This window comes from Molothrus ater, chromosome 8, assembly GCF_012460135.2.
Source record: "Molothrus ater isolate BHLD 08-10-18 breed brown headed cowbird chromosome 8, BPBGC_Mater_1.1, whole genome shotgun sequence".
NCBI classification, from domain to species: Eukaryota; Metazoa; Chordata; class Aves; order Passeriformes; family Icteridae; genus Molothrus; species Molothrus ater.
The window spans coordinates 6,285,434-6,296,226 of record NC_050485.2 but is presented as its reverse complement, the minus strand read 5'-3'; the positions used below and the strand labels follow the sequence as shown (position 1 = coordinate 6,296,226).

Sequence of the window (10,793 nt, the reverse complement as noted above, 5' to 3'; positions counted from 1 at the left end):
AATTGGGAGGATATGGGGAGCAACCCCTAAAGGAAAGCTGGAATTAATCAGGGTGGTTCACAAGCTGCAATATGTAACAGCAACAAAGAAGCAAGAAGTTGTTCACAGTTTGGAGTCCAGGTAGAAAGGGGAGGAGGCTGAAAGTAGTGGTGTTGGGCAGGAGAAAGCAGCTGTGATACTTCTGGTTCTCTTTCAGTGTGTGGAGAAACAAAACAAACACAGGAGGAGACCAAAACCATAACCCAAACCTGACCTCCCGCTCACTGGTTGTACGATAAAACCTCCAGCTGAACTTTGGTCATTGCATGACCAATGCAATGCAGTCCCAAAGCCTGGCCAAGCAACTACACCATGATTTTTTTTTCTCACATATGCTCAAGATAGTAGAGGCCAGTTAAGAAAATGGCCTTTCAGAAGAAAAAACATGTCAATTTAATTGCCAGCTGGCTGGACAGTTTCCTTTTCTGTTGAGGTTGGTTTGTGGGTTTATTTGAATATCACTGCACTGAAAAAATGTGGGGGTGATACAGGATTTCACTGGAACATTGATATATTTTTGTCTGTATCTCTTAGAAATAGCAATCAATACAGCAGTTAAAAACATTCGTGATCATAAGGTGATCAATTACACAAAATATAAACCTCATCCCCACTTTAACATTGCACCAGAATTGTCCACGTAAAGATGTTCTTAAAATCTTAATAAACATCCTTGTACGTAGAACTTATGATTCATGGTTTACAGAGTGATAAGCAGTGAAAGGGTCAAGAAACTCACCTAATACCACTCAGCAAGGCAAGAGCAAGCTGAGTTCAGACTCAGGATCCTGCTTTTCTCTGCTGATCTTTCCTTCAACTGCAAGTTACTCCAAGCACACAATGTATAACAAACACCAAGCATTTGTTTCCACAAAAGATCTGATTTTTGTGCTGCATAGAAAAAGAATCAGTGCGTCCAAAAGGGAGTATTCTAGCACTCACTTGCAAGCAAAGTGCAATTGTTGGGGTAGGACACAAATAGGTAGGCAATAAAGAATTTATCATTATCACTGATACTGCCAAAAATTCCAGTGCACATCTTCACAATTAAACTGCCTGCCCCTGTGAATGGGGCTGAATAGAAGAGCACACTGAACATGGAGCCTTCCAATCCTTCTGCTTCTGACATAATGCCAGTTGCCACCCAATGCAACAGCTAAGTGTCCTCAGCAGTTCATTCCCATGCAGAAAGGCTCACAGACCTTTAAAGACTCTCCCTCTCCCCTTGGGATAATGCTCCCTCATGCCAAGCATCCTGCCACACAGACCTGTTCCTGCCAGGTACAGAAATACACACCCCATCTTCACCCTGTGCTCCCGACGCTGGCACAGGCAAATCACTCAGCACTTAACAAAGAGCTCAAGACTGCAGTGCTTTGCAGCTTCAGGTGGAACTTGAAAGCAGCAAGTCAAAGGAACATCCTTCTCTGTGGAGAGAGATGCAACTATGCCATGACCCGAATTTGCATTCTGTGCACCAAATTTATTTATAGGAAGTAGTTTTGGAAAAAAAGATCCAAGACACACCTTTGTCTACAGCATCAGTATTTCATCCTCTACTGGGCCATCACATGTCACAACACTTGTATTTCTGATTCATGTAGAGTATTTATCATTCACATGAGGGTGGTGAGACACTTCAACAGGTTGGCCAGAGATCCTGTGGATGCCCCATCCCTGGCAGTGTTCAAAGCCAGGTTTAATGGGGTCCTGAGCAATCTGATCTAGCAGGTGGCATCTCTGCCCATGGTGCTATGGTGCTATGTTCCAAGAATCAGATGATCTTTAAGGTCCCTTCCAACACAAAAAGTTCTGTGATAATGTGTAAGAATACTGTAAAGCCATGTGTAGCTTACTTAAGCTTAATGCATATCTTACAACTTCAGTTTGCCTTTAATCAAGAAAATACATTGGTTTACCTGGCTTTAAAATGAAAAGTTTTAACTTGGCAGGCTGCAGGCCCTAAAGTCATATTTGATTATGTAATATATGATAATTCAGCAGTTTCTCAGAACCTAGACCTACCATGGTACTTAAATGCTGCACACCCATGCAAGTAATTGAACTCCAGGTGGAATGAGCCTATATATTTCTTTGACCAGAGCCTAACCTTGTTTAAAAAATCCCAGCACTAACAGGTTAACTTCTGACTTCAGAAGAAAGGATTTTTAGGCATGATCTGCTATGTACAGCCATGCCGCTTAGAAAGAAAGTAATAGGATTGTTGCCACAAATATACAAATTAAATAAAAACCTGGCAGAATAAATGCAGGACCCTTTTTGTACATTAGCCTGAAACAACCACATGCAGGCTCCACCAGGCAGGAGCTGAGCCAAAAGATTATCCATCCTTTCTGTTACACATGGATTCTCTGAGGATCGGCATCTGGAACTCTGTGTGCTCGTCGGTGTTCACCTGTGGTTAAAGATAACGAATTCAGACACAATCACACTCAGGAGTGACCATAAGGAGATGCATGAAGGACAGCACGTGCCGTACAGCACGACCTCGACCCAGCGCTGAAATGAGAGAGGCAGTGCCACAAAACTCGAATCTGATGAGTTTAACTAAATGGCACGGTTATATCAAGCAGTATGAATTGTCTATGGGCAGTTGCCATACGCCCAGGACACCGCACCTGCACTACCTTGCTCAGCTTTACCTGGCTTAACTACAAGCCAAGTAACAAGTTGCTCCTGTGCTTCCTCAGCCCCCCACAGTGGTGGGGAGGAAACACATGGCGTGGGCAACTCACTGCCGTGGTTTCCCCGGCCCCAGCACAGCCTCCGGTCAGCCGTGCCAGAGCCCCGGGGAGCGGGACCCCTCAGCCCCTCAGCGGCCGCTCCCGCCGGCCCGTCTCCCCTCACGCCCGTCTCCCCTCAGCGCGCAATGGCAGCCGCCACAAGCTCTGGGAGCCAACCGGCCCCGCGGCCCCCCGCGCCCCCTCACCTCTGCTGCCCTCCTCCTCCTCCTCCTTCCTCCACGCTCCCCAGCGGGGCCCCAGCCCGGACTACGAGCCCCGTGGTGCCCGGCGGCGGCGCGGCTGCGCGGCGGGCCGGGGGGGGCGGTGGCGGAAGCGGAGCCGGGCCCCGCCCGCCGTGGCCGGGCCGGGCCGTTGCCGCCATGCCCCGGGACAACATGGCTTCCCTGATCCAGCGGGTGGCGCGGCAGGCGCGCATCACCTTCCGCAGCCCGGCGGGCCCAGCCTTCGGGGAGAACCTGCACCGCCTGCAGCAGCTGCTGGACGAGGTGCGCGCCGAGGACTTGCACTTGGCGCCGCGGGGGCCGTCGGCCGCGGCGGCGGCGCCTGGCGGGGGTCCGCCGTGGGCCGGCGTGGTGCCTCCCGTCAGCTACATGCACATCTGCGAGACGGAGAACTTCAGCATGGGCGTGTTTCTGCTGCGGAGCGGCGCCTGCATCCCGCTGCACGACCACCCGGGCATGAACGGCATGCTGAAGGTGCTGTACGGCACGCTGCGCATCGCCTGCATGGACACGCTGCCCGCCGGGGCGGCCGCCGCCGCCCCGCCGCCCCCCGCCGCTGGCGGCGGCCCGTGCCTGCGCGCCCTTTTCCGCTCCCGCCAGCACTACACGCCCGCCTCGCCGCCCTGCTTGCTCTCGCCGCACACCGACAACCTCCACCAAATCGACGCTGTGGACGGGCCTGCCGCCTTTCTCGACATCCTGGCGCCGCCCTACGACCCCCAGCACGGCCGGGACTGCCACTACTACCGGCTGCTGGAGGGGCCGCCGGCGGGCGCGGAGCCGCCCGCGCTGCCGCGGGAGGTGTGGCTGATGGAGACCGCGCAGGCCGCCGACTTCTGGTGCGGGGGCGAGCCCTACCCTGGGCCTCGCGTCTGCCTCTGAGTCGCCGCCGGCGGCCCGTGCCGGGCGGCGGCCGCTAGGGACGATGTGCGCTCGCCCCGCCGAGAGGGGAACCTGCCGCCCCCCGGCCGGCCGCTCCCCGAGCCCGGCGGACAGCAGCACCGCGGGGACGCGGTGTCCCGTGCTGGCTGGAGCTTCGCGGGAGCGCCGTGGGTCAGAGCCTTCCTCTGATCGCGGGCTTCGTGAGTCGGGGAAATAAAGCGCCAGAACGTGTTTATGCCCTTGGGGCCGATGTGCGGGAGCAGCATGATTAAGCTGCTCAGCTGAAGGGTCGGGGAAATATTCCAGCATCCTGTGTAAATAGTTAGAGCCACGCATCAGGGAGAGGGGTTCAGGCTTCAAAGGGAGAGTAAATGCAATAAGAATTTTCACAGGGCACCCCGGCTTTTCCCAGTGGGGCTCCCTCTGCTTGAGCCAGCTGGCACCACGGGACCAGGGGACTGTATCCACTGAGTTTGGGAAGGGGGCTTGGTCTGGCTACAGCCTTTGGGGACTGTGTCCAGAGCGATTCTCAAGAAGAGCTGTACCCTACTAGTAACTAACAAATCCAGAACAACTTCTGAGCCAGGACATGCTCCTCCAGTAAATGCCAGTGATCAATCCCCAGAGCTGAAGTTAAGGAAATTACTGCTCCAAATGGACACTGTCAGGTTCAGAGTTATTTTTCAACAGTTCTTTTAAGTGTCATATACAAGATCTCACTATTGCAACTGAATTACTGAGTGCATCTATGCATACTTCCTTCAGCAAGAAGGAGGCAGCTGCTGATTACCCTCGCTTGGAACCTCTAATGCAGCAGTGGCAGAAACTGGGCATCATAAGAGAAAAAACAACTATCCACTGTTGTGGAAGCTATTCTAGAAACATGGCGTATTTGCAAACCCTCAGTATACAGCAGCGCATACCTAGGTACTGATAAGATTTGACCTGATGTCTTCTCTTTAAAGCGTGGTCTGTGTTTTTATATGTGAACGCTTTGGGCTTTTGAAGCCTTGCAGTTTCCTTCTTTATACTATTTATAAAGACTACTTTTTCATAAGGCTTTTAAATAAACATAGAGTAGAAGAGACACCATGAATTTTGCCTTGCTATGATGGAAGCGGTCTGGAGATGCAGTTTGTCCACAGCAGGGGATGCAATCTTTCTAACACAGAAGAGAGTTTTTCTACAGGTGAAGTGCCCCATCTGTGCTGCAGGGACTGGTCTCGTGCCTGTTCATCCTATTGCACACTTCATACCACAAACCCAGGCCAGGGCAGCCTTGGCCATCTTAGTCCTGATTGAGAATTTGAGTAAGAAAACGCGACCTCCTAAGTGATGTACCAGCTGGCTCCAGAAATCATTTCACAACTAGCTTTACTTTTCTGTGTATTTATAAAAGCAGACTTGTTTTTCCTGTACAGTGGCTTGTATGTGTGAATTTTTAAATGATTCTGATATGGCATTGCTGCTTTTTTTTTTTTCCTGGCCTGTGAAAGAATGAACGTAATATACAGTGAGCATTATGCATGCATGGATTAATTCTTTCGCAAGGAAAAATTGGTAGAAATTATTTCAGGCGATTTCCATTTATTCTTTGAGCACTTAAAGGTGTCTGATATTTCTGCAGCTGGCTTACCTGTTTTTCTTGGAATTCCCCTGCAGCTTAGCATTAGTTAATGTTTAACAATTCTTGATCGAATGTAGTCATTAATTATAAGGCAATGCCTCCCTGTGTTACAGCCTGTTTCTACCTCTCTCCAAGCCTAACATAAGACAGTTATCCTTTTTCAGAAGTCCACAAAGAAGATAGCATGGTGCATGCAAACAGCTGTACTGGAAAAACAAACTGCGACAGTGAGCATTTTTTATATCCTATCTGCTCTATCCTCCCCTTAGGTCTTTCTGCTGAGTTTTTAATTTTTTTCCTCCATGTGTAAAACCTAGTCAAGACGTTTAGTGGGACAGTATTTAATGCATCTTTCTGAAGAGGACAGCATGGTCACGCTGCAGAGCGCTGTTAACCATGGCAAAACCTTTATTTTTTTATTTTTTTCTTTTTTTTTCTTTTTTTTTTTTAATTAAGGTGTTAGCATCAAAGTATTTAAAGCTGGAAAAATAGCAAAGAAAACCTGAGATGCATTTTTTAAAAAAGCCTCTTAGTGTAACTTTTTGCTTACTCACTAATTGAAACTTACTTCGTATGTTCTGGACATCTGTTAAGCGGAAGGTTTAAGTCTGTAATGCCATTCCTTCTCTCTGCAGTCTAGTTATTGTGTTTTCACAACAGCAAAATAATGTTATTGCTGAATTGTAGAATAAATACAGGATATCTCACCAGTGACCGGTCATTACTTCCTTCACAAGTAAGACAGCCTTGAGCCAAACACGGTACCGAGCTCTGGTTTCTTTTGCCTGACAGTCCGAACAGTGGGACCGGCTTTTCCTTGGGAGGCGATGCTTAGCACTGGATTCTCAGCCTAGATCCTGCAGGCAAATCCAGGCACGTACACTATTGCTGCTTTGAAGCTGGCCCTCAATGTAAGGCACACACAGGAGTGTAGGACCATTGATACTGTGCCATGTGAGGTGCTCTTGTGGCCGTACACTAATCACCAGCAGTTTCCTTAGTTCACCTCCTTTACGATTTCAATGTTGTTCATATCATTTTTGCTTTTGACTTGGGTTTTAATTTTGTAGCATGGCTGGAGACAGTAGTTTGGACAGTGCAGGGGGAACCTTGGATTGTGTATCTGGGTGGCTGAGATACCAATTTCACTCAAGATGCTCTGGCTGTGACCAAGCTGTGGTTATCCAAGGCTGTGGCGGTACCTGCAGAAGCCCAGCAGTTGAGGAGGCTGCAGCTTCTCTATGACATCCCTCCAGCAGCAGGCTGTGGTCTCTTGGGGGCCAGGACCACGTGGGAATAGGTGGCAAAACTGCAAACCAGGGTGTGAAGGCTTACTTGTGCTGCTAAGGTGGATGGCGGGGCAGTGAGCGCAGCTTCCCCTGCACAGGCTGGTCCATGCCCAACTTTAAAAGCTGTCTTGATTCAGAACCAGACATGTCACTTCAGCTCCCACGGAAGAGCAGCTGCCCCAAAAGCCGGCATGAGTTCCAGAAAATGGGAAGCAGGGATTTCTATCAGACAGAAAGGCAGGTGCTGCTGGGGCTTTGCACTATGGGACCTAACACCTGGGCAAGCAGAGGCTGGGAACTACCGAGAAAGGACTTAACCCCTTCGCCCTGCTCTTCGCCCTGCTCTTCGCCCTGCTCTTCTGGGTTGTGGCATTAGTGATGTCCATCCTGCACAGCTCACTTCTGCAGTGTGGGCCGCACCAGGGATCTGCGTGGCAGAGGGGCAAGCCCGCGCGGCGCTTACGGTTCTGCACCGATGGCAGGATCCGAGGGTGGGCCGAGGCCGGGATAGCATTTAAAAAAACATTAACCAAAATAAGTTTACAAGGAAAAAAAAAAAGGCACGATATTGCGGCCATGTGGGTTCAGCAAAAACAGTCCGGCTGTGCCGCGGGGGTGCGCGCCGCCGCCCCGGGCCGCTGCAGAGCCCCCGAGCGCGGGCGCGGCGCCGCCCGCGCAGCCCCGCGCCGCCGGGAGCCGCTTCCCCCGAGCGGCGGCCGTCGGGGCGGCGGTACTCACTGTTCCGGAGCCCACTCGCGGAGGTTGCCTGGGGCGGATCGTAACCGCGGAACAAAACAGAATGAGTCAAAAAAAACCCACCCCGCTCCCTGGTTAATATTATCCCGTCTCTCGTCTCCGAGGGAAATTCCCGCGCCCAAAAGCGAGTGTTTGTACGCTGGGGCCGAGGCCGCAGGTTTTCCACGCCGAGGCTTTGCGGGGCGGTGCGGTGCGCCCATCGGACGCACCGCCGGACCGGGCTGCCCCGCAGCCCTCCGCCTCCGGGACCCGGCGCGGGTCGGGGACGAGCGGGGGACAACCCCTCCCTGGGTCAGGCCAGGGAACCTACGGAAATAAAGATGTCAATTTAGCATAATTAAGAGATTTATTTGTCGTCTTTTATAAACTTTGTAAGCACCTACCCTATTGTCGAAAAGTTTATTTACAGAGTGGCCAGAAAGATAAAGATACCCCCCCCCCCCTCCTTCCAGCCCCCGTTAGTGGTTGTGCATTATTCGTGTTACCTGCGGCGCACTGGGTGCCGGCCGACCACGGGCGCCGGTCCCAGCCCGAGTATTTACATCCTGTCCCAAGTCCTACTACAAACGGAACACTTTCAAGTCACCAAAAAGGAAAACAAAACCAAAACCCCAAACCAGTGCGTACAAAAATATAGTCTCTAAAAAAAAAAAAAAAAGAAATCCCAATATTAATAGGCAGAAATGTACAGCCATACTAAAACCAGGGAGGGAAAAACTTTCCGGTCTCGGTGTCGCCGCTGTCGTCGGAGCGGATCGGTAAGGCACCCCCCACATGCAGACAGGGGACCGGGCTCTACACCACACAAGGCACCAAGGACACCTCACCACGACGGCACTGCATGCATCCATCCTCCCGCCGCAGACCCTATGTACACCCGCCGCTCCGGCCCGCTCCGGCCCGCCCCGGCCCGGGGGAGCCCCGCGGCGCCGCCAGGTGCTCGTCGCGCCCCGCCGGGCCCCGCTCCGCTCCGCGCCCGCCGCGCTCGGCGGCGGCTCCGCGCTGGGTCCTGCGCGTCCCGCGCCGTCAGGGCGTCCGCGTCCGCGCCGCGCAGGGGGCCAGGGCGGCCGTGCCGCTCCCGCCGCCGGGTTGCGGGCACCCGCCGGCGGCGGCGGCGGCGGCTCCTTTTCGTTCCTTCTGGCGCAGGTGAATCTTCGTGTGCCGCTTCCTTTCGTCGGAGCGGGCGAACTTCCTGCCGCAGAAGTCGCAGGCGAAGGGTTTCTCGCCGGTGTGCGTGCGAATGTGGGTGGTGAGGTGGTCGCTGCGGCTGAAGTTCCGCATGCAGATACGGCACTGGAAGGGCTTGTGGCCCGTGTGGATGCGGATGTGCCGGGTGAGCTCGTCGGAGCGGGAGAAGCGGCGGTCGCAGCCCTCGGCGGGGCACGGGTAGGGCCGTTCGTGGACCGGCGTCTTGCTGGGCCGGTTGGGGTACTTGCGGGGCCGCAGGATGGGCCGCAGCGGCAGGTGGTGCGGGCTGTAGGCGCCGGCGGGCAGCCGGGCGCCCGCACCCTCGCCCCCGCCGCTGCCGGGAGCGCTGCCGGGGGCGGCGCCCGCCGGGGGCGCCCCCATCGTGAAGTTGCGGATGGTGGAAAGCGGCGTGAGGGGCGGCGGGACGCGGAGCGAGTCGAGGGGGCAGGGGAAGGGCTTGCGGTCGGGGCCGGCGTGGAGCTCCCGCTGGCACTGGGGCGGCGGGAAGAAGCCTCCGTACTCGGGGATCATGGTGAAGAGCCCGCCGTCGGCCGCCGCCGCCTTCGGTGAGGGGTAGGAGGGCGGCGGGGGAAAAGGCAGTGCCCCGCCGCCGGCGGCGGGCAGGAAAGCCGAGGAGGGGTCTTGCGGGTACAGGTCACCGCAGCCCGAGTAGGGCGGCGGCGGAGGCGAGTAGAGATGCTCCAGGTCGGCTGGCTGGCCCTGTGCCATGGTACAGCCGAGGGCCCCGGCCAGCGGGTTGGGGGAGGTGGCGGAGGCGGCGGTGGCCGAGGAGGCGGCGGAGGAGGCGGAGGAGGCGGCGGAGGAGGCGGCGGAGGAGGGCGTGCTGACCCCCTGCAGGATCCCCGCGCTCACGATGTTGATGATGCCCTCGGGGTAGCAACCGGCGCCAGGGTACTGCGGGTCGATGGAGAATTTGCCCATGTAGGTGAAGGTCTGATTGCGGGAAGCCGGAGCATTGGGGGCGAAGCCGCCACCGTAGGGCAGGTCCAGGGCCCGCTTGTCGCCCATGTCCACGTTGATCATGCCGTCTGGGGGGGCAAGGAGCAGGTCAGCCCTCCGCGCCGCCACCCGCCGGACGACCGGCACCGGTCCCAGCCACCGCCCGCCCCGGCCCAGCGCGGGGCTGCGGCGCGCACATGTTGCGCTCCGGATGCAGGGGGGCTCCGAGCCGACTGCAACTTTCCCCCCCGAGCTGGGTGCGGAGGTAGGGCTGCCGCGAAGGGGCGGCGGGGACCCGGCCGGGCGGCGGGAGAGCCCCGGAGAGGGTCCCGGCGCTCCGTCCCAGTCCGACCCCCGCCCGCCGCCCCGAGTCTCCGCCGCCCCGCCGCTGGCCCGGCCCGCACCTGCGAGAGCTCCGCTTACCTCCTGCCACACCGCTCATCTGGTCGAACGGCCCTGCCAGGTCGGCATTGGGGAAGATCGCGACCGAAGTTGGCAGCGCGGCGGAGATGTCATCCGCCGGGTAAATGCCCTCGGGGAGCTGGTGCACGAACCCACCGAGGGTCACCGGGATCTTGTCTACCGCCTTGGCGGTCATCATGGGGGCAGCGGGGCGGCCGGGGGAGCGGCGCTCCCGGCCGGCGGTGGGCACTCGGGGCGGGGCGGGGAGGGAGAGGAGGGGGCGCTTCCCCCTGCCTCCCACTACCAGCGCGGGGGGACGGCGGGGAGCCGGCGCGGCATGTGCGGGCGGGCGGCCGCCCCGTCGCGGCGGTGCGGTGCCCGCGGTGCCCCGGGAGCGCCGCGCTCCCGCCGCAGCTCGCGCTGGAGGACAAGTCTGGCGGTAACTATTTATGGGGGCCCCCTGAATGCCCGGGACGTCACTGCCCATATAAGGACTGAGGAACGGGGCCCGGCGGTCACGTGGGCGCCCGCGTGCGGGACCCGCCGGCCCGCGCCCGCCCCGACCCCCCCTCCCTGCGCACCCTCCGCGCCCCGCGGGGGCGGCCCCGACCCGCCCCGGCCCCGCTCGGCCCCCGCCGCCGCCCGCCGCGCCGCCCAGGGGGGT

At 56.7% G+C, this 10,793-nt stretch overlaps 2 protein-coding genes across 2 annotated transcripts; one reads left to right on the top strand and one right to left on the bottom strand.

Annotated features, from left to right (window-relative positions):
• The first annotated feature begins 3,158 nt into the window (after positions 1–3,158).
• Positions 3,159–6,244, top strand: ADO (2-aminoethanethiol dioxygenase). The gene has a single exon (XM_036385860.2). The coding sequence runs from the start codon at positions 3,164–3,166 to the stop codon at positions 3,905–3,907; it is 744 nt and encodes a 247-aa protein (XP_036241753.1). The 5' UTR covers positions 3,159–3,163; the 3' UTR covers positions 3,908–6,244.
• A 1,662-nt stretch (positions 6,245–7,906) lies between these two features.
• Positions 7,907–10,549, bottom strand: EGR2 (early growth response 2). The gene is made up of 2 exons (XM_036385859.2): positions 10,151–10,549; positions 7,907–9,816 (listed from the first exon to the last, which is right to left on the bottom strand). Exons 1-2 carry the CDS (start codon positions 10,326–10,328, stop codon positions 8,606–8,608), a joined length of 1,389 nt encoding a protein of 462 aa, XP_036241752.1. The 5' UTR covers positions 10,329–10,549; the 3' UTR covers positions 7,907–8,605.
• Positions 10,550–10,793: the final 244 nt, after the last annotated feature.

Excerpts from the sequence above, each read along its gene's own strand:
- ADO (XM_036385860.2), top strand. The coding sequence starts at position 3,164 with ATGCCCCGGGACAACATGGCTTCCCTGATCCAGCGGGTGGCGCGGCAG.
- EGR2 (XM_036385859.2), bottom strand. The coding sequence starts at position 10,328 with ATGATGACCGCCAAGGCGGTAGACAAGATCCCGGTGACCCTCGGTGGG. Across the intron at positions 9,817-10,150 it reads GATGAGCGGTGTGGCAGGAG|ACGGCATGATCAACGTGGAC; the intron begins GTAAGCGGAGCT and ends TTGCCCCCCCAG.